This window comes from Helianthus annuus, chromosome 4 (genome assembly GCF_002127325.2).
Source record: "Helianthus annuus cultivar XRQ/B chromosome 4, HanXRQr2.0-SUNRISE, whole genome shotgun sequence".
Lineage (NCBI taxonomy): Eukaryota > Viridiplantae > Streptophyta > Magnoliopsida > Asterales > Asteraceae > Helianthus > Helianthus annuus.
In genome coordinates this window covers 195,370,565-195,394,481 of record NC_035436.2, presented here as the reverse complement: position 1 = coordinate 195,394,481, position 23,917 = coordinate 195,370,565, and the positions used below count along the sequence as shown (strand labels likewise).

At 34.6% G+C, this 23,917-nt stretch overlaps 1 protein-coding gene and 2 long non-coding RNA genes across 7 annotated transcripts; 1 reads left to right on the top strand and 2 right to left on the bottom strand.

Moving 5' to 3' along the window:
* Positions 1–2,706: 2,706 nt before the first annotated feature.
* Positions 2,707–5,750, bottom strand: LOC110937742. 2 transcript variants are annotated; one of them, XR_004890750.1, is made up of 3 exons: positions 5,459–5,750; positions 3,929–5,340; positions 2,707–3,771 (listed from the first exon to the last, which is right to left on the bottom strand). It is a non-coding gene; the product is annotated as an uncharacterized LOC110937742 (long non-coding RNA). The 2 variants fall into 2 exon arrangements; XR_002590995.2 differs by lacking the exon at positions 3,929–5,340 and having other exon boundaries at positions 5,459–5,734.
* A 2,281-nt stretch (positions 5,751–8,031) lies between these two features.
* On the top strand, positions 8,032–11,534 carry LOC110937744. Of its 4 annotated transcripts, none has more exons than XR_002590999.2 (5): positions 8,032–8,200; positions 8,409–8,559; positions 8,647–8,865; positions 9,360–9,613; positions 9,891–11,534. It is a non-coding gene; the product is annotated as an uncharacterized LOC110937744 (long non-coding RNA). The 4 variants fall into 4 exon arrangements; XR_002591000.2 differs by having other exon boundaries at positions 8,033–8,200; positions 8,409–8,542; XR_004890749.1 differs by having other exon boundaries at positions 8,091–8,107.
* Positions 11,535–18,307: 6,773 nt separating this feature from the next.
* LOC110937745 (axial regulator YABBY 1) lies at positions 18,308–23,117 on the bottom strand. Its single transcript, XM_022180201.2, has 7 exons — positions 22,737–23,117; positions 22,325–22,492; positions 21,763–21,874; positions 20,948–20,996; positions 18,920–18,995; positions 18,720–18,794; positions 18,308–18,587 (listed from the first exon to the last, which is right to left on the bottom strand). Exons 1-7 carry the CDS (start codon positions 22,845–22,847, stop codon positions 18,519–18,521), a joined length of 660 nt encoding a protein of 219 aa, XP_022035893.1. The 5' UTR covers positions 22,848–23,117; the 3' UTR covers positions 18,308–18,518.
* Between the last annotated feature and the right edge of the window lie 800 nt (positions 23,118–23,917).

The window sequence follows — 23,917 nt, the reverse complement described above, 5'->3', positions numbered from 1 at the left end:
AGATGAGGGTGGTTATAGAAAAAATCGGTGGGCGCCAATGAAGAAACAGTGATCTAATTAAGGTATTAATTAGGTGGGTTTATGTTCCTTTCATAGAGGTTAATCTTCTTTTAGGTATTTGAGCTCCGACTGGTTACTCAACCTGCAAAACAGAACACCGTTACTCGTTAAGAGGGGAATGTGGGGGTTTCCCTCTTAACCGGGCTCCGGCGTGAGAATAAGCGACTGCTTTGAGAGTAATTAAGTAGTAAAGAGTGAGAGCCAAGAGAATAGAATGAATAACCTGAGGGATGAAGTTCTCTATTTATAGCCAGAGTGGTGTAAGAGGTTGTGGGCTGATGGGCCTTGGGCCAGAAACGGACAACAACGAATATGCTCTTTGCCTCGCTGGCCTCGACTGCTTAGTGGCTTCTAGATGCTCGTCGGTGCTGGCGCACCTTGATTGGAGCCACGTGTCATTGTTGTCGGCCTTGTTGTCCCTTCTGTCATCAGCAGACAAGTGGAGATCGTGGGACAGTTGTCCCCGTCTCTTGATTGGTGCCATGTAGGCGTCCTTGTGTACTTATCGTCAGAAGATCGTGGCGCACGATTGAACAGAGCCTGCTGGACGTTCATTGGCTCTTTTTCCTGCCACTCGTACCCTGTGTACCTCTGTAGGTAACAGCGCGTCTTCTTATGGAGAGGATTTTGCTTGGTGGCAACTAACCCGCGCGGGGCTAGTGTGTTCACTTATACCATTGTTTTCATGCTAAGTGTTGCTATCTGACTTCATTATGTGCTCTTCCTCGCGCGGGGCTAAGTCATAATGTGACGTAAGCTGCGCGAGGCTGTTATTATCAAGTTGTTATGCTAAGGAGTATGGTCTCACGTGCAACCTGTTATGAGGTTTGCGCGACTTTTTGGGACCATACCCCTTCAAGACCCATATGGAAGTTTGGGTGGTAACTCGAATGTTGCTACTTCTTTATCGACATATATACATGTATGCATTCTTCCTCTTTTAAAAATTGATATATTCTTTAATTCTAAATCATACGTTTCATATTTACTCATTAAACAAGTTAGTGCAATATACAAGCAATTTCTAGCAAATGAGATTAACCACACTTTGACAAGGTAATGGCACTATTACTCCTTTTTCTCAGGTTACCATTTTGTTTTTATATTTAATAATTGAACATATACATGAATTACACAGTTTAAATACATATGATGTATTTGGTTAAGACACACAGTCGTTAATATACGTTTTTTGAAAAAATGAACTTTGATATGCTATATAATTTTATAACATTTTACTTTGTTTTTTTAATTTATTATTAGGTTAACGTCTTTTTTTTCTAACCCTTTTGGCCTCAGTCCAAAAGGGTAAAAGTGAGGGCTCAGATAGTGCAATAGACGGTTTTTAAAGATACAATTTTTATTTAGTATATAAAATTATATTTATTCAGCCCGTGTAATACACGGGGTTCTAACCTAGTTCAATATAAATAAAACAAACCATCAGTGATCAATCCACAATTTAATAAGATACAAAACAATAAAGCACATTTGTTCTTAACCTCTTGGATTAGTAAGTAACTCGATGTCGGGTTTCCACGCATCTGGGAGAGCCAAGTGGCTAGCGGGGGTCGAGTAGTCAACCTTGATCACAACGTCCGGTGTCACAGTGGTTGGCACGTCGTTCCTTGCCGTTAAAAAAAGTAACTAACTCGATGTGTGCAACACATTAAAAAAATATTAATGTCCAACATTTCATACACCCACGGTCATAGAGATTAGCATAATTAAAATTGAAATTTTAAACTCTTAATAAGTAGCAGAGTTCAGTACAAACTCTGTTCAAACTTCAAACCCCAAAACCCATGGAATCTCACATTATTTATCCTTTTCAAAAGCAATTTGTTCATTCATATTTCAACAATTATTAATCAACAAAACAAATATTCGACTGATCTGCAAGCAGCTCTTTTAGTCGTTTTATCGAACCTGAAATGTAACTCATATGTTAAAAAATACAATATGAATGAATTTGGCCCATTTCCTGTTTAGTTAGTGATTTAAGCTAGAGATGGGCATAAAAATCGGTTCCTACCCGATTCCAGTGGACCCGACCCGGACCCGGTTGCGGTTCCTACCCGATGCTCAGAGGAAACGGTCCCAGGTTTAAAAAACCCGACGGGTATTACCCGGTTCTCATATTATGTAAAAAAAACAACCGTACCCGGTTCCAATCTGTACCCGGTTCCTACCCGTACCCGGTTCCTGTCTGTACCCGATGCCTATCTGTACTCGGTATATTACCGTTGTAACCGATTCCTTATGACCGTTGGAACCGAATCTTGAGTATCTCAACACATGCTCAGAGGAATTATCAAACAAATGCGAACCGATTATGATGAGTCCCGAAGGAACCGATTTTGTACTACTTGAACGATTATAAATGCGATTTTTTTTTCACAAACGAACTTTTATTTCACAAACGAAACGGTTACATTGATCATAAAGTTAAACCAACAAACATCACACATAAAACATAACACATCAAACATAAGTAAATAAACGGATCCACCAAACTACACATTAGAAGAACCGGATCCTTCGCCCTTTTCTTCCTTTTTGCCTTTGTCACCGGGCAATGTTTGTCGATATGCTTCTTGAGGGTACAAAAATTAAAAAAAAAAATCGATTCCTAACGGTACAAAAATTAAAAAACCGATTCCTAACGGTACAAAAATAAAAAAAAAACAACTTTTTCAGGGGGAACCGATTCTGAATAGTGTGCAGCAGCTTTATTGAAAAACTCACTGTAACCGGTTACAAATAGTACCCGTACCCGGTTCCACACAGTACCCGTACCCGGTTCCATTGTACCCGAAACTGGTTACGCCGGTTCTAAATATATTGACATGTACCCGGGTTGTATCCGGAACCGGTTCCACTGAGCACCCGGGTCCACTCACTTGTATCCATACCCGGTTTCGGGTTAGAACCGGTTCCAGGTTTTAAGAATACCTGATTATGCCCATCTCTAATTTAAGCTTAACCAATTTGGCCAGTCAAAAATAAATATAACCCAAATCAATTTGCTTATAAATGGGTTAAAATGGGTTGCGGTTTGACCTATTATTTTTTCTTTTTGATTTTTTTAATCTAAATTTTGAACGTGTCAGCAGGTCGACCTGTTTAATAAAATGGGTTAAACGTGTTGACCCAAATACAACACGTTTAATTAACAGGATTAAGCTTGTCAACCGAAATAGGACATGTTTATTAAATGGTTAATCACACATTCACACATAAAGATCATTCATACTTACTCCTTACTCCTTTCATGCTGAGGCTGCTTCAATTTTTTCAAGCTAGCTCACAATCTCACTTTTAGCACATATTATCCAATCTTTCATGCAGCAATTGCAAAAACACAAGAATGATACAAGTACGTGACAATGTAAACTCGTATAAAACATGTTAAAATATAGTTGTCCAAAACTTTTCAGAATTAGAGAAACCTCCTCCTCACTTGGTGGTTCAAGAATTTATTAAGGGGAAAAGAAATGTTCAATTTTTCTAGCCAAATACCAGGGTGTTAGTACTATAAAATACATCAATAATCATAAGAAGCATGTAATATAATTCTTATTTATCGGTATCAGATGACAAATTCCAATCTTGCCTTTACTCACTAAACTGAGATCTTCAAGAAGAAGAATGAACCTTCAGACTTCTGAAGAGCTAATTCCAAGTAATCAAAAGCAACACCTAATCAAACTTTAATGAAAGAACGGGTGTCACATTCTATTTAATAAAATATAAATTAATTGATATAAAGAAGCAATAAGAAAAAGGTTTGAGTCACACCAACTTCTTTCAAAACATCTCCTTTAAGATATAACTAAGTTCAAAAGATTGTATGATTCATACTCACATTGAAACCATATATAGTAAGAACATCATAGCTCCACTCATTTAGAAAGATTGAAGATATTTGTGCGTAGAAGATAATAATTTATGGCATTACTTTTGAGTTAGAACTTAATGCCAAGCAGAGCTCCAAAACAAATACCAACAAAATTTGCTTTAAAAAGTGTACATAATAAAGACGTCGCATTGGCTCAGTGGTTATGGAAATGAAGGAAGACTCTTGACCGAAAGGTCTCGAGTTCGATTCCTGATCCACCCGGGTTTTACCGGCTTTGCATTGTCGTGCCCTCGGGCGGGTGCAGGGTCGGGTTTTCCCCGGAACTGGTGGCATGGTGGGCTAGGGGCTCCGTGCGTGCAGGTTGGGCTGCCGCGGGCTACCTTTTGGCCAATGGGTGCCGCGATTCTTATGTTGGACGTTCAAAAAAAAAAAAATAAAAATAAAATAAAATAAAGACGTCATCGCTAACCGAAAACCCGTAGTGTCACAACCGAAAACAGTAGCGATAAACTATATTCAATCCAATCTATAGTAATTCAATATTTGCAAATGAGAGTGAAAATTTAGTATCAGCTGATTTCTTTTTTTTTATTCATGTACCTGAATGGTCCTTTCCAGTAAAATTAAACTCTGCCTATTTTACTAACATGGAGTTGAAGGATAGAGGCAATAAGTATAATTAGATAACCAACCAATGATAGTTTTTATCATAATAAACCAATCTCTATTTATATATTTCAAAAGCAAAACCACAAGAGATAGCTCATATTACTTCCATTCCATTGACAGAACCCTCTGAAGGTTTGTCTTTACAAAGCTCAATTGGTTCTGACATACAAAAATACACTTAGGGGGTGTTTGGCCTAGTTTTTTTAACAAAGCTTATAGCTTTTTTTAGCTTTTTTTATAAAATAAGCTTAATTTGATGTTTGGTTTAGCTTTTTAAGCTTATGCTTATTAGCTTATATAAGCTAATTTGAATAAGCTTATTTGATGATGGTTTTTTAGCTTATTTGTAGAAGCCTTCTTTGTGTAAGGGCAAATGATATAAATAAGCTATAAGCTAATCCAAACACATTAAAAAGAGCTTATCAAATGATAGAAAATAAGCTATAAGCTACTTTAAAATATAAGCATAAGCCAAAAAATAAAAACTAGGCCAAACACCCCCTTAGACTACACTTTTATTGATGAACTCAATTAACCTAATTAAGAGCATACTATCGAGGCATGCTTCATGACACAACATGTTCATACAATGATTTTCAGAATCAGATAACATGAGGGGTGTGAGGGCACCCAAACAAACATTGTATAACAATGAGTCAAATATCGATTCCTTATGCCACGAATCACAATACGGAATTACAAATTTGAATTCAAATTAAACGTTTGAGATGGAGATTCAACCATCAACCCTAAAAGGTAACACAGAAACGAAAAAAATTAAAAAAAAAATGATTAAATGAATAACCAATGAGGATTGAATGTATAAACAAAATCTATAAACATTAAGTTCTAGAGAGGAAGGCTTACTTGCGTTGTCACCAGAGAACAGAAGATCGCCGTTTACGGAGCGAGTGGGTGGAGATGACTGAAGATTGTCGTTTCCAACCACCATGATTATCAAGGGGCGACGGACGTTTTTTTCCCCAAATCATGTATTATAGGTGAAGATGAAGATGAGTGATGCGTGATGCTTGATTACCATACCTGAAGCCTCTTCACATGATCTAAATTCAAAATCATACCTGAAGCTCACGAGAAGGAAGGAACCTTTTCCTCTTTTGGATGATGGGGGTTTTATTCCATCAGTATTTAATTGGTTAAAAAAAAAAGAAAATTCTCTAAGACCATGTGTAGTGATAGAAGGTTATAATGCCTCCATCATAGGGCATTATACGATACGTGGCGTCCTAGTCAGCAAGGGGGCATTATAGCAAAAGTGGTGTAGTGGGGCACTATGCCAATAACCCCCATTCAATCATTTTACAATCATTTCACAATTATTATTTTTAATTTAAAACATAAAATAAACTTCATTAATTTAAAAATAAAATTACATTACTTGAAAAAAAAATAAAAAAAAACTGAAAAAAAAAACCGAAAATAAAAAAAAAACAGAAAAAAGCTGAAAAACAGAAAAAAATAAAAAAAAAACAGAAAAAAATAACATGATCTAGAGTCCATATTTTTCTCTAATTTTTTGACGACGCATTTGCGCAAGGATCAACGCATCGCCTTGTAGGTGGTCGATAGGTTTGGACAAAAACTCGATGTCCTTTTCCATTTGCCTCGCCTCTTGCATCTCGTTAAATTTTTTGGTTTCGGCCACTCGTTCCTTCATAATCTCATAACGTTGGTGGCCGAGGTCGCGAATGTCTTGGAGACGACGGTTCATCTCCTCGAAATCATCCTTTAACTCGAGATCGGAAGACGACTCGACCGTTTTTTTCCCGTTTCCCTTTCTTCTACCGGTGGGTCGGACCAACTCTTCTTGAATGCCCTCGTCAACGTCCACCGACTCATTTAAATCAACATTGCGGGCATCCGATGTCGGAGTTGACGGGTCAACGGAGGATGATGTTTTTGACCTTTTAGCCCGACGTCTACTACTAGACGTCATTGGATTAACTACCGCCCACTTTGGACTTTTTCGTAGTAGCTCCCAACACTTGTAGTACGTGAAAGGGCATTTTGTCCTCTCGAACTCCTCCAAACTCTTCGTTAAAACCCCCACGTCACCTTCACCGCTCGGCCGATTATCGTAGTTACGTTGGAAGACTTCTTGGAACGCATGACACTTGTTGTTGATGTCGGTCCATTTGCTAGAAATGGAGTCTTTGTCCCGATGTTCGCCTTGACCCCACGTGCTAAAGAAGAGTGCACGAACCCTATCCCAAAAAACCGGGCCCGTTTGAAAGTTTGCTACAAAAAAAAAAAAATAACTTGTTTGTTAAAAAATAAAGTAACAAAATAAGTAAAATAATATTTATATAAAATAGTTACCGGTCTCTTCGTCCTCCGAAATGTCGACAAACGCCCGAGTCAACGCGTATTCCTCTTCCTTCGTCCATTTAATGATATTTTTTGTACGCCGCGGTGCGTCCTTATCCTTCTTCTTATGCGACCTTTTGCCGCGTTTCGATGTTTCTTGCACCGGTTCGGGTTGCGTCTCCGGTACGACTTCCACATCGGGTTCGGCTTCGGGTTGTGACGGTTGAGACCCGCCGGCTTGACCATAGCCGAAAGTAAGCCGCGTAAGTTAAAAAGCTCGGGTCCATGTCTTGAAGGTTGTACGGGGTTTGCGGTTGGGTTGTGTTCGGGTTTGCGGGTCTAGCGGGGACACCAAAAGGAGGGCGGTATGGATGCATGATTGTATAAAAATTAGAAGAAAGTGGGGTTTTTTTTATAAAAGTTAGAAGAAAGTGGGAGAGAAAGTGGGAGAGAAAGTGAGTTTTTTTTTATAAAAATAGGTGTGAATGTAGGGTATATATTTATAGTGGGAATATTTTAAATTAAAAAAATAAATAAATAAACAATGTTACCGTTGGGGAACGGTCAAAAAGTGTGGCCCCCATCTCTTTTAAGCGTTATTTTTAAAATGCCGGAGGAGTTTTTTTTCGAAAAACACGCCCCAAAACGCCCCCTGTAACGGGGGGTTGGGCGTTATAGGGCGTTTTCGGGCAAAAATTTTTTAAAAAACGCCCCACTACGGGCGGTCTAAGATTGACACATAGGATGGTGTTTAAATGGGGGCTTGAGAGTTTGCCACCTAGGATTGAAAAGTTTTACTTTATTATATAAGAAGATGGGCTTAGTCTTTTTTATTTTTCTAGAAACATAATAATCTTTCAAAAATAAGTAAAGAAAATATATAAAACTAGTATTACTTGGAATGTGAATATGTGATCTCTATACCTAATAAAAGAACAAAGGTTCTGCCACTTGGCATCACCACATTCAACCAATACACATGTCAACACCACAAGCCATCCTTTCTCCTTCTCTCCTACATGTCAATCCCAGGCTTCTTCTAGGCCACATGTCCATTCCTTATTTTTTCGATTATTTCTATTTTTTAAACAATTGCCAAAGGTCAAAAGACCATTAATAACTGCAGACAAATTGGCTTTCTCCCTCCTCTCTCTTCCTGCAAGTCAATGGAACCGTCCAAAATAAGCAGTGAGACAACAGTCTTCTTTCCCTTTCATTGCCTTCTTCTTCTTCTCTCCTTCTCTGTATCATACAGATCAATTCCATTTCGAGTTTGGATTCGTAAGCACGGTCTACTTCTCTTTCAAAATTCAAATCCCAGATCTAAAAATCTCATTTCAAATTTCAAATCCCTCTTCCTCTCTTTCTCTCTTTCTCTCTTTCTCTCTCTCAAAGATTCCGAAATTCCTTAAACTCTTAAACCCTAATTTTCTTTTGTTTCACTGAAATTGAAATTTTGTTTGGTTTTCTGTTTGTATTTGGGTTCTAGGGTTTCCGTCGGTATTCAACTTCAATTTACGATTCTATTGTTTCTTGTAATCCACGAGAAGGCTGTGAATCTGTTGTTTGAGAAGAGGCCGGAGCAGTTTGGAATCGGCGTTTGATTGTTGTTTCGAATCGAAGGTTTGTCATATTATTAGGTCAGATAACCATTTAGCAAGTTAAGGATTGTGTTTGTCATGTTTACCTCATTGTGTTTGTGTTGAATGATGTGAGTGCATTTTTAGGAAGATGTAGGTATATTCATGGAAATCCCGCATATCGGTGGCCATCTCTATCCCTCTCGTCCGTCACGCACCGTCGGCAAAGTTTCAGGTAAGGTTTCTTTGTTATTCGTATAATGTTCAACTTAAGAGTTAGGCCGGTTGGAGCTGGAGAATCAGAAGGAGATTCCTCATTACACACTTCATCAGATTCAGCCTCGTGTGGAATCCTTTGAGGAACAGGTTTGTTTGTTAGTGAAATTCTAGAGTTATTTGTATTTTCACTGCCTCTGTATTGCTCATACTTGAGTAATTGTGAATTTTTTTTATTATCTTTGTGTATCTCTGTTTAACGCTGCAGATTTCAACTTTGAGGTGAGTTTGTATATTTTAGGTTAGTGAGAAATTAATGTTTTAAATGTGTTTGCAGTTTTGTTTGTTAACAAAAATTAATGTTTTGAATGGTTTCATGTCATGCCCACGATTGTAGTAATTTTAGAGTTTTCTAATTCAGATTCCCCTTTTCCTCTCTTGATTCATTAAAATGTGTTTTTTATAGTTAGTTTGTTATATTTTGATATTTCTTAGTATAGTTGTTAATAGACATCGCCTCTTGCGCCTAGGTCCATTTTCTAGGCAAGGGGAGACGGAAATTCTTTAAATTTCGGCAAGATTCCAGCCATATTTTTCTTCTAATACATAATTTCGGCTCTGATTTGCTTGCGGATACCGAACAGGTGATATCGGAGTCGAAGATATTGGATGTGTTGCCGAATTTCCGATGGTTGTTTGCAGGAAAGTTTGAAAAGAGGTATGCGGCTGTGCAAAAGAGGCGTGATGATTTTATGCAGGTTTGAATTGATGAGTTTAGAGCGGGTGGTTTCTGGGTGGTGAAGAGAAGAAAAAGAAGACATTGCTTGAGATTTTATTGTCTCTACAAGATGCTGATCCGGAGTATTATACAGACGAAATGATCAAAAGCCTTTCACAGGTATTATAAATAGTTGTACGCGATGCCATATCGCGTATACATTTGTGTATGTATAGTGGCGGATCTTGAACTTTTTTTTAGTTTCGTTTTAGTAGATTCTCACAATTTTTTTTTAACAAATTAGTTGAAGCCAGTAAAAATAGATTACATATTTAAGGGTTTATACAAGTAAAAATAGACACACCGGCAAAGTTCACCAAACATTGTTTTGATATAACTATATTAAGACACAAAAAATAGCTAATTTTGTGATTTTCTTTGTTTTCGTGGGTGACAGGCTCTATTACTTGGAGGAATCAATACATCGGTCGAGACGATGGAGTGGGCGATGACGCTTTTACTTAACAACCCGAACGTTTTACACAAGGCGCAAACTGAAATCGACATCTTCGTAGGATGCGATTGATTAGTGAACGACGCCGATCTATCGAAGCTTCCATACTTGCAGTGTATCATCAAGGAGACGTTAAGAATGCACCCAACCGCGCCTTTACGTCTTCCTCATGAGTCATCCAAAGATTGTGTGGTTAGTGGTTACAATATCCCACATGGTACAATGTTGTTCGTGAATGTGTGTGGGCTATACAAAATGATCCAAACACTATACAAGGAGATTTTTAAAGAAATTTGAATTATATTTTGTAAATTTAAACTATCCTATATATTTTTAACTATATTTTTTAAATATAGAATAAAATTTTATCTTCTTTTTATTTCCAAACAAAATTAAACTACCCTCATTTGTTAAACCGCGTGTACACGCGGGTTATAACCTAGTATCTTTATAAACATGTAAGAAAGAAATCACATTCACAATGACATGTGGCAAAAGTGTCCAATATTCAGTTTTGTTCGTAAATGCATATTCTACAATCACTTTCACCCATGTGCCATGTACCATCAGAATGTAATCACTTTATTGATATTTTTAGGTGATAAGCAACATAAACTAGCATACAATAATCAGAATGCAATCACTTTATTGATATTTATAGGTGATAAGCAACAAAAACTAGCATACGATAAACATATTTGTGTATAAGTTCATATTTAGAGTTAATTACAGCGTTAGTCCCTATAGTTTGTAGAAAGTAACAACCTAAGATACTAATAGTTTAAAATAACATCCTAAGGTATTAACCTTCTAATTTGTAACAAATTAGGGTACTAACACCTAACCCGGTTTAATTTTAACAGAGTTCAAGATTAATTAAGTCCTTTTGCATTCTTCATTTATCAAAACTAATAAAAAAAACCCTTAGATGTATGAACCCTTACTTATTCTCTTTACGTAGGAAGTTACATAATAATGTCAACATGTGACATGAATATTGTGATTTTTTTTTTTACAAAGCAATGGTAGGTAGTCGGGCAACAAGTTGCGCCGCCACCCCTTTTGAATAGATTCTTTTACTAAATTAAGTTTAATTGTGATATTAAATTAAGTTTTTTATGTTAAAAAAAAACATATTTTGAGTCTTTTTGACTAATGGATTCTTTTACTCACATTTACCAAAAATGTAACTTTTGGCTATTTTGTTGATTAGTTTATGAAATAATCAAAACTTGTAAGGTAATACGTAGTGGGGCGGTATGTCCAAGCATGGCGCCGGCAAAACGCCGGGCACACCAATACGCGAGGCGCTATGAATCGAAAATGAGGGGTTGGCGCGATGTTTATAGCGGCGTGATGTGTGGGTTTGTTTGATTTTTTTTTTCCTTTTTCTGCTTTGTTTTTGTGTTTGTGTTGCAGGTATCCATCGAAGAAGAAGAAGAAGAAGGAAGACAAGGAAGAGGAAGAATTTTAGGGTTTTTAATTTATGGGCTTTGGGCTAGTTTGTGTTTTGTTTTATATGGGCTTTGGACTGATTTTGTGTTTTGAGTTAATTAGTGTAAGGTTTTTTTTATTTTTTTAGTCCAACTTTTTTTTAGTGGAACCGTTTTTTTTTTTTAGTGTAATGTTTTTTTTTTATTTTAGTGTAATGTTTTTTTAATTTAATGAAATGAATTTTAATTTTATAAACTTAGAAAATAATTATAAAAAATTAGAAATTAATAATTGAGTATGATTAGGCGGGGGCTTTATGACTACAGCCTCAAGTTGCATAACGCCCCATAAAGCCCCTTGCTGACGTGGCATGCCACATGTCGCATAACGCCCCCCAAAAGGGCCTTATGACTACGGATGGCCTAAGGAGACTCGGATTAGGATTATATCTGATATGAAATACAACCAAATTAATCTGTATGAGAATTTTTATGTTTTTTTATTGAAGATGGTTGTTTTATCCAAATTAACCCGTATGGGAATTTGTATTTGTTTTTTTTTTTATTTTTATTGAAGATGGTTGTTTTATCCAAATCAACCTGTTTGTGAATTTGTATATGTTTTTTTATTGACATTTTGTTATTTTATCCAAATCGACCTGTATGTGAATTTGTACGTTTTTTTTTATCGAAGATTGTTGTTTTATTCAAATAACCCATTTGGGAACTTTAACCTCTTTCATCTTTCTGGATGTTACTTCTTTTGAATTTATTCATTTTCTTAAGTTATGGTTGTTATTATATGATGATTCTTGAATATTTTACCCTAAGTCAAGAGGTAAAAGCAGCTTGTTTTTTTGTTTTATTTTATATAAATTTTGAATTCCAATGCTGTAAGGCTGCATCTATTGAGCATATTCTTGAAGAAATTCAAGAAACAGAGTCAACTCAGTTTATGTTTCTGGAATTTTCTTTAAAAAATGATTAGGGTCAAAAAGATTTCCGTGTTTTGTGGTTAAAGGATTATTTATATATATTTATGTTAGTTTAGGTGGAGTTTAGTGTTGTTTCATAAAAAGATTCTTTAGAGTTGTTCATAAGGCCCCAGTGTTTGTCTGTAGCTTTTCTCATGGCTGTATTTATTTAACAGTTCAAATAAGAAATGAAGAAAACATTGCTGAATATTTGTATTTTTAATTAAATCCGAGTTTAAAGCTCGTATTTAGATTTAAGTTTCACTTGTTTTTGGCGATTCGTTGTTACTCAACCGGACCTTTGTTTCGTTGTATTGAAACTTTGGTGAAGGTACAGGCGCATTTCGACTAGAATCCTAAACCACTGAATCACTAGGTGAGAGACTTTTTATACACTCTTTGATATCGCTACACTATAAGCACTTATTGATGCTGGTTTTGTTGGGGTTGAGTCATGTGGGTGAACTACTAAAATTATTTATTTGACTTGTTGATCATAAACTAGTCAAGTGTACCTACTAATATTATAAATTGACTTTTATCATTTTTTATGGTAAACAGTACAAGTCCTTTATAATTTTTTGGAAGTCACTTGGGCCGGTCAGCTACCTAAGACTTGGTAATAAGATTTAGTTAAATGTTGACAGTGACAGTACTTGTTGATCTTAGTTAAAATTAGTGGTTGAAGTTCATTGTATGTATGTAGATATGGATGTTCTCCTTAGGTATATGTTGGGCTGCAAACGAACCAAACGTTTAGCGTACAGTTCGTGAACCGTTCGACGGAAAGTTCGTTTGTATTCGTTCGTTTATTAAACAAACGAACATGAACAAGAAATTTTGTTTGTTTAGTTAAATAAACGAACATAAATAGAGGCCGTGTTAATATATCAAACTTTATTTTTGTTAAACATATCTTAACGAATATATATGTGTTAATCAATTACATTATATTTATTCAACATATGTAATACATGGGTTTATTCAACTCGTGTAGTGAAATATACGTTTTTTTTTAAGATATAACCTTTTTTATTACTTTGTATATAAATTATTCAACCCATGTAATACACGAGCTTCTAAACTAGTTAGTTATCAATATAAACAAATAAATAGTTTAAAATTAATCTAAACTAGTGTATTTGACCGCGCCTTGCGGCGCTACGGTACCGCGAGCACTGTATCAGTATCGCTTTGGTTTGCTATAGTACCAGAACGATACATGCACTAAGTATAGAAATCAACATGTATTATACATCGATCCAAAATGATAGTAGCGAACACTGGTACAGGCACCAATGATGTTCGAACGGTATCGACCGGTTCAGCTCGTCACGGTACCGATATTTATATCCCATCGCGGATAGAGTTGTATAAATGAAAAATTATCGAAACCAAAAACAATAAAAGTGAGTATGGTCCTGGTACTAATGTTGTTTGGTACGATACGATGTAAGTTTATTGAAAGCAAAAACAATAAAATACATAATGGTACCGAAACTGATATTGTTCCTTCGGTTTTGGCACGTTTAACTACGGTAGCGACACAATATCCCTTATTATACATGAAACCATAAAAATAGATACACGTACCATCACTGATCTTGTTCGGTTTGGTATGGTACGATATGATAGCGATACGGTGTCAGTTTATCGAACGCAAAAAAACAATAAAACTAAATACCAGCATCGATACAGATTTTGTTCGGTTGTTTCAGCTCAGTCTGGTACGATAGCGACACAATATCCGTTTTCAATAAAAGTTATATCACAATGTTAAAAAAGTTAAACATAGAACAAATAATAAATTATCATTCATCGTCCATTTTGGTTTGGTTTAATACGACAACGACACGGTGCCCATTTTCAATAAAACTTATATAGCAATGTTGAAAAAATATATAAACATAGTTACAAACTAAGATTTTTTTAAAAAAGTTAATAAATAAAACTTATTAGAAAAAACTAAACTAAATTATAAAAAATAAATACTAAAAACATAGAATAAATAAATAAATAAATGATCAAAAAAGAAAAAGTAAACAAATACTTTAAAAATATAAATTACTGTTCATGAAGACTTTATGTTAATAAGTATAACTAGTGAAATTTTTCCGCGCTTCGCGGCGAGCATCTGGTTAGTATTTGTTTGGTTCATTACGATATCGGCAGTCGCTATAGTTATTGAAAGAGACCTTACATCGATCTAAAACAATAAATACGAATATTGATAACGGTAATATTGTTCAATTGCGTCGCTATAACTATCGTATCAAAACGAACCGAAACCAACGGTATGACATATGTATCGGTACCACTATTAATTTTTATTGTGTTTTTGCTTTCAATAATTTGACATCGTGTCACTACCATACCACACCTAACCTAACAACATCGGTATCGATATGTATTCACTTGTTTGATAACATATATCGTGTCGCTACCCTAGTGAAACAAACTGAAAATTTTTAAAAATAAATAAACATATATGCGAATTTAGATTTTTTTAAAAGTCAACGAACGCAAGTTATTACTAAAAAATTCAAATTGGACGATAACTAAAATACTTCTTATAAAAAATTAAAAGAACAAATACTTGAGAGTTATCAAAAAATAATATCCATTACTAAAAATCAAAATAAATAACAAATAAAAGACTAAAAGAATAAAAAACAAATACTAAAAAAACATCAATACTATTCATCACCACTTTTATTTGATATGTATAAATATAAATATAATATAATATAATAATATATAAAGTGGTTTAAATTGATTTTTATTTTTAAAATATATAAATGAATCAAAGAAATGATTGCGGATTTTCAGATCCATTTCTTCCCGTTAGGCCAAAATTTCCCAAATATCGTTTCCTTGTTAAACACCCCCTGACCCCTCCCAAACGTCTAGAGAGTCGAATTTGGGCCTTGACAAGCCCAATGGGTGCCTCCACAGCCCACGAGACAAGTTTTAACTTGGGTCTTCTAAAATCTAGTTCTTTTTTCTCAACATCTTACCATTGAATATGGTGTGATTGCATTCGGGTTAAATAATCAGTTACATTGCGTTTACATCTGCTCTGTTTTTTTAGGTACATAGACACCATGTAATTTAAATGATAATAATTTGTTTCATGGTAATAAATTTTTGTTAATGTTCTTTAAGAGACTTTGACTACTTTGACTTTTTTTTGAAAGGCAAGGAACGATGTGTCAGCCACCGTGACATCGGGCGCTGTGGTCAAGGTCGACTACTTGACCGCCGCCAGCCACTTGGCTCTCCCAGATGCGCGGAAACCAGACATTCACCCGCCCGAAGGTACGACAGTGGAATAATCAGTAAAACCTCGCTTCCCATCCAAGACGAACCGGCGCCACCCATATTCGCCCTTCACCTGGATGCTGTAGAAAATAATGAGAGTGGGAGTCGAACCTGGTCACAAGAAATACCAAGTCTTTCCCCAACCACTCCTCCACTATCTCATTGACTACTTTGACTAAACTAGAGGACTTATCTCTCATAAATAGTTGAAAAAAGGATCGTACTCCGTTATTTTTCGAGTTTGAATTCAACTTTAACATACATTAATTCGTGTTGCAAAAACTTATCTTTAATAACTATTTCAACAGACGGATGTTATATTTTTAAACAATTCACCAAAAGTAACGTTTATCCTTGTTAGGAAGAAGGTTTCTTCAGTACAAAATGAAGCTTATTCTCTTTCGTTCATTCTTCTTCTACATTACTATCGATCCACATATAAGTCGATTATTTGAATTCCCAACATGCCTGGAAAATTGATTTGTTAAGCTGAGTTTTATTCCAGATCTTTTTGGAACAAAAAATACATATTCAAGATTTTGTGGCCTTATAACTAAGTGAGTTCTGATGAAGAAATGGAACCTTAAGTGAGATTTGCGACTTACCAAAAACATTCATTATAATACTTTATTAGATTGTTTTAAAATCTATCTGATACTTGCATGACTTGTGTCAAGATCATATAAGTACACATGCTCTAAAGCTGTCTGGTAATTTTTAGGCTGCTTTGCATGCAACTTTTTTTTTTTTAAGGTAAACTTCATTAAAACAGGTCGGCCTGATTAAAAAATGCAGGACCGCATTAAAAACCAACTACAACCTATACAAAGAGAATTACACCAATCTCTCCAAACAACGTCCCTATGCTTTGCATGCAACTATGTTGATTATCTCCTTTAGTCTTTAATCGCTAAGTAAATATAAAAAAGGTAAAATAATTACATGATAAATGAAGTGGTGGTTCATTGGCAAAAGGTAAAATCTTTAAACACTTTAGGAGAAGGGAGGTCTTGGGTTCAAGTTCCAAAATAAAAGAAATTTGCCGTTCAAAATAAAAAATTACATGATAAATGGTTTGTTTTACCGATAAGGACTTATCGAGGTTTTTAAGAGATATATGCCTAGAAACTTGAACCTATACTTTGTTTTTCAACAACATTTTTTACATTTAAATACCACATAACCTTTTATTTGTAGAAATTTGAACGCACATCATATTTTTCAAAGAAGCACTACACTACTAAGTCATAGGTTGAACCTAACACTTAAAAGGAAAAACTACTTCTAACAACAAAAAAATACTCATTTATTATTCAAGTGATTGTTAGTGCATGTTTTGGATGACAAGAGCTTAAAGATCGTTTTTGCGTGTTTATCTTGATTTGAGTAAGTCTGTAAGCGAATACATCTAGGAAGCGAACCTAGACAAGCGAGTCTAGTCCTTTGCTTATTGTCTGTAAGCAAGCGAAACTAACGATAATTATTGATTTTCACTATAAATAGGTGTGTAGGACTTGTTTCATTGTAACCTTTTGAACTATTTGACATTTCAGAGTCTATAGACCTATTCAACAAGTGAAATCAGAGAATGAACGAATCGATATTTACATCTTGTGTTCACGTTTCTACCTTACATATCAAATTTACATGATGATTGCACTCATGACACTCGCATGTTTTGATTACGCAATTATGCACAACTGTATTTGATCCTTATATAGAAGATCCGAAGTGTACTAGGGACCAACATGGTTAATCTACTTCTCTCTAACATTCACTAAAATCACAATGATAGATATTCAAACACCAAGTATTAGTGACATCCATGAAAAAATTCACGTGTCCGCCATCGTGCTTTGTTAATTGTTAACCCACATTTACGAGTCTCGATCACTAGCTAGATTGTTGAACTACCCAATTGTCATACTACTCCCCGAGTATGCATGCCAGAGCGAGTCACGAGCTTATCCAGGACTACAACAGAAGCTATCCCTGTTCGAACTACAAACAGCCAAAGCACCTAAGATTTTTGCATCCAGACCTTCTAGACTAACCTACCTACCGAAGCTAAAGCTTTAATCATATCTGCATATCTTATAGTACACCTCAGAGTTGGGTGGTCCTCTCAATCCCATGTCCACTATCGTAATCCCAAATTGTACCATCTCAATCCCTCTCTCCGCTGCTTTGATGGTGTATCGTTAAGGCTAATCTATATTAGATAAAAAAAACAACTCCAACTGGCCTCTCTTATAGATCAAGAGCTAGTTCTACCATGCGATTTGATTAATATTGTGTCAAGGCATAGTAGAGAAGAATGGCTCATTCATAGTGTGGCTAGACACTTTAAAGGCTATTCACATTAAATTCGAAATGGACAACAATGGTGATGGTAAGTTTGGTAGGTGGATGAACCACACAACCATCTTCTTCAAATCACAAGGATGGCATATCAAATGGTATTCAATGACATAAGAAGGTAACTTAGCACATGTCTCTCCATCCTCTATTAATTCCCTCATTTAAAAAAGAAATGTAGTCCCAAATTACCTCCTAATGCTTTAAGAAAAAGAAAAAAGCAATGTCAGAACATGAGATTAATCATGTTACAAATTGGATGGGATGAGTAGAATCAGCATGAAAGGGCCTTCAAGAGTGACTAATTACTAGACATTAAACATGAGATCTCCCTTTTGATATGATAAAGCAAGAGACTTTCATTTTAAGATGATAGGATAAAACAAGAACCCCTAATAATTCGGTCTTTATTAGACATTCAAGCAAAAGTACACACCAAATATAAAAACCCTAATTAGCTATTTATAACTTAGCCCTTCAATTTTTTAATAAGGTGAAACACCCACATTGGCTGCAGTCAGAAATCCATCTTTCATGAGCAGGTCCTCTCCCTCCTGTATAAAATCAAACATAAAGATACATATGTATGCAGTGAAACATAAGCACATAAAGGATAAGAACATAAAAAGAATTTAAACCAAGGTCCAAGATAGTATTGGATTATTATTATTGTTAGAGTTTATTACCTGTTGGCACACATTGGGTTTCTTCACGGGTTGATCAGGCATGAGTCCGAAGTGGATGTGAGGAAAATGGGCCCACTTAGAAAACAAATAATCAGATAAAAGAATTAGATAAAAAGAACAACCCTAGTTTAAAAAAGAAACTAGTTAGATGTTTTTTTTTGGATTTAAGCTAGAAAAACAAGAATATTATTTAATCTCACATTTTTTGCAGCTGCACTGAAGGCCTCTCTGTGACTGATATCAGGGTTTCCTGCTTTGATACGTTGGATCTCTTCCCTGCAATTCATAGGTTTAAAATTAGAATATTCAAATTTTCTTTTTCTCATCTATTATTATAATACACACACATATATATATATAGTAAATTTAGTATTTGAAGTATTTCAAAAAGGAACTACAAAGCTCTAGTTTGTCATAATTTTTAGTGGTTAATATTGGTTAAAACAAAATAGTTTTCTACCTCATAAAATTAAAGTGCATATATCGCTTATTTGTTACACATTACGTCATTATATTTGTCATACATGTATCAACATATATATTTGACTTAGAAAAATACATGTATTAACATATATATTTGACTTAGAAAAAATAAACAATTCTTCTGAGCCAAACTTAGTGCTTGCAAATTTTCATTAACTATTAGAGTTTATTAACTACAGTGTTAAAACCAACACTTGAGATCAAACATCAATGTATCCACTAGCATATACACAGAGAGAGTACACACATATATATATGGAGGTCACTTTTGCAACCATTTGCATTTATAGTACAAGAGATACAATTAATAAGTTGTACCACCATGCTGTCTAAACAGTACCCTTTTAACTTACAAAATTGAAATTAAGGGTACTTTAAAATTTCAGATTTGAAGTTTGTTCTTGTTCTTTATGTTCTAGCATGTTCATCATACGTTCTTTCAACTTAAATGCTTATATCATTTTAACTCACAAAATTAAAATTAAGGGTACTTTAAAATTTCAGATTTGAAGTTTGTTTTTGTTCTTTATGTTCTAGCATGTTCATCATACGTTCTTTCAACTTAAATGCTTATATCATTTTAACTCACAAAATTAAAATTAAGGGTACTTTCAAATTTCAGATTTGAAGTTTGTTTTTGTTCTTTATGTTCTAGCATGTTCATCATACATTCTTTCAACTTAAATGCTTATATCATAATAAAACAACTTCATGTTTTCGTTTATAAATATAAAATGTCAATAAATTTTAACAAGCAATTAGCTGTAACTAGGGTTGTAAACGAATCAAACGTTTAGCGAACAGTTCGTGAACCGTTCGACGGGAAATTCGTTTATGTTTGTTCGTTTAGTTAATGAACGAACATGAACAAGATATTCCGTTCGATTAACTAAATGTACGAACACGAACAAAGGTCTCTTTCATTCGACTACGTTCGTGAACGTTCGTTTACATTCGTTCAGTTTTGTTCGTGTTTGTTTGATTATGTTAATTTGTTATAAGTTTTAATGCTTTTTAATATTCCACTTTCCCTCTTAAGTTATACTTTCCTCCTTTTTTTTACTTTCCACCCTAAGCATTAGTTAATAATTATATTAAAAAATAGTAAATTGTAAACCCTCATATTAAAAAGTTGGACACTAAAGACATTTTTTACGGTATGTCTAAGTAACTTTAGATAATTATGTCTTAAGTTAACTAAACTTGATTTCTCCTATTTTGCTTTTAGTAGACTTCTTGTGTATTCTTGATTTATTATTTAATGTTTGTATTTGACTACTTGTGTTAGATATTTAAGATTAATGGTGTTTTTTTTTAATTTAAAGTTTAATGTTTATTTATGTTCGTCATTACCAGTGTTCACAAACAACTAAAATTCCTTAACAAACGAACACGAATATAAACTTTTGTTCGACATGTGTTCGCGAAAAGTTCACGAACATCTTCATTTCCTTAACGAACATGACCTTTTTCGTGTTCGTTCGGTTCATTTATAGCCCTAGCTATAACATATAGATCCTCTTCTATTGAAGATCATTAGCTTAAATCTTTCAAAAGAAAGAAAAAATTTAAGCTCGCTCTTTTGTAACACAAATAATGGTGAAATTATTTTGATTGGAGTCGTCAGTACACCCACACATGACACATTTCCTTATGTTTTGTACACTGGTTATATATTTTAATGTGTAAAAAGATTTTGTGATCAAAGATATATCTTTTATGTGTTAAAAGTTAAAGATACTTACTTTATGAATCTGTTGTAAGCAGAAGGCACTCTTTGGCGCTTTTCTGGAGCTGCAAATACAAGACAAACAAAGCGACAAAGTAAACAGACAATACATTAAAATCGTTTCACTTCTGACTATTTTTAAACTATCTTCTTCATACACCACCTCTCTCGCCCCTATCATAACATCATCATTATCTTTATCTATCAAACAATTGTGACCATTTTACTTTCTGGGGTAGAAACACTTTCTGATTTTGATAAACTTTAAAACATAAAAGCAAATAAAAGGTCTGAAATATCAGATCTAAGAACAAAGATCCAAACCGTGAGAAAACAAAAAAAAAAATAAAAAATGAAGAAATTATTGTTTTAAAAAAACAAACAAACAAAGAGGTGAGTATTACTATATTAGGTCTTGTTAGGGGATAGAATATTAGGGTTTCTTGAATGAGCAGTAATGTAACTCGTTGCATAGTTGATGAGGTAAAGTTACCTTTTTGGTTGCAAAAATTATAAAATTCAGAAACAACAAAGAAGGGAAAGACATGAAATAAAATCTAGAGAAAGAGTCTCTTTCTTGTTACCAAAAACAAGAGTTTTCAAGATCCAGTTGAGTGTATAAAGCTTTTGAAAGTACAAATACTGTAATAATTTCGTAATCATGCTTCATTTTCTCAAAACTACTCAAGATTAGAATCACAAATAGTATAGTATATTATGTCAAAATAACTAATTAATACTTTCATATAACTTCTTACTTAATGTATAGTTAGTAAAACAAAATTAAAAAAAAAAAATTGAAACCAAAGAACAAAAGGACTGAAATCTTACGTCTGTTCGCCACAGGAGGTTTAGGAAGCTCATCAACTCTAACAGGTGCAAAGGGGTCGTTTGGATTTGGTAGATTCATGAACAAGTTAGATGGGGTGTTTCTCATCTCCTCCTGAATATATTTGTTTCACATCTTAAGTAAACATATATGTAAACATTTTAGAGAATTAGGTCTAGATGATAACTTTTTTTGATCTTTAAAAAAAAAAAAAAAATTCTTTTGAAACCCATATATACAATGGGAGAATCTGGAAGCAACCCAAGATTCCCACAAAGAAAAAGTTGAGAAAAAACCATAATTATGTGTCAAACACACACACACAAAAGATAAGTAAATAAAAAAAACCCTAACCCTAAAAATCCTTTTATTTTACTTTTTTTTTTTGGAAAATGAATGGTAGAAATTAGAGAGTAGATGTACATCATATGTGATTTGAAAACCTTTAAAAAAAGATTTCATGAATTACCCGTGAAATACCCATCTGGGTACGTTCTCTTTTTAAAAATCTAACAGAAGGCATAGATATTGTTTTGGATAAATATATTTTTAGTAAATTTATACCATAATGTTTTGAGGAGAGAAGAAATTATGGCCCAGATGGAATTGAGTAGCAGCAGTGTTGGCGGCGGCCGAAGCTGGGAAGAGTCGCATGTTGACCGACAAGAGATTAGTGCAGTGCCCACATCGGACGGTAACAGTTGTGTACAAACTGCTGCAAGGAACACTCACCTACAACACCAACAAAGATATTATTTATCTATCTATCATCAACATTTTATAATATTCCTTTTGTTTTTCTTTCAGGTACATCCTGAAAATCTTTAAGAATATTTGAAACAAAGATAATCATATCAAAGATCTATAGTTGTAAAAGTATTTGAGAGTTTATTCAAGATTGTGATGGCTTCAACAGGAGAGATATGTGTGTATATATATAAGTAATAAGGTTGATAATGATGATGATGTTTTGTACCGCAAGGATAGTTTCACAAAAGTTGCATTGGACATAACACAGCTGCTCGGAGGGGAGAGAGAGGTGGTGGTGATGGTGGTGGTCCGGTGAAAAAGCAGCTGAAGATGACATAATTTTCCTCACTTTCTACTCTCTATTTTCTCTCTCTTGATGGATTCTCTCTCACAGATTGATTTGATTGATTGATAAGATTGACTGAACAATGTATTTGGATTGATTGATGGACAGATTAACAACCTTTGGGATCTGACCTCCTTATGTTTATGTTTATGTGTGTGTGTTCTCAAAGACATGTGAGAAGGAAGTTACAAATGAGAATGTGAGAGAAAAGAGAACGAGAGAGGGAGACCCACTATATAGGATAGCACTTGGATGAATCAAACCCTACAACCCCTTTCTTCCTTGTTTTTTCCTTAATATTATATTATTGTTCTTTTGTTGTTTATGACACATGAATCATTGTATTATTATTGTGATGTTTCTTTCAAATTGATTTTTTTTACTTTACCCCATCTATGTTTATTGCATTGCATATAAGGCTACAAGGGTGTAGGGGGTTCTCGGGTTCATGATTTGGGTTCTTTGGGTTCGGCGGGAGCACCGCTGCAATTGGCTCGAATTGTAAAAAACATGAGAGTCAGAATGTGAAAATCAGATAGCTAATCCTGGTTCAAGCCGATGAGACAAGTGTTACTTTTTTGGACATTTGATTTTTTAACGCTAATTGTATCGCTAATTGTATCGTGGGTTTATAAAAAAATAGATTATTTTTAAAACTACAAATTGCATCATTTTTATCGAATTTCAAAATGATTTTCTAATCTTCTACTTAAATGGATCCAAAACAAGAAATCGAAGGCCACCCACAAATCATCTAAATTGAAGGATGGTTCGAGTTCAAGCCAAAATTAACCAATTCCGCTACAACTATTTCAATATCCATAATTCTAACCACAATATCCACATATACCAACAAGGGCGGGCCTAAAGCCAACCCAAGGTGGGCGGGCGCACCCCCGAGGAAAAAATAATTTAGTGCTAAATTCCGTCGAAAATCCCGTCCGCACCCCTTGGAATTTTCCGTCCACACCCCTTGAAATTTTTCGACCGCGCCCTTGAAATTTTTCGTCCGCACCCCTTAGGTAAAAAGTGTTATCAATTTATATTTTAAACCCAAATAC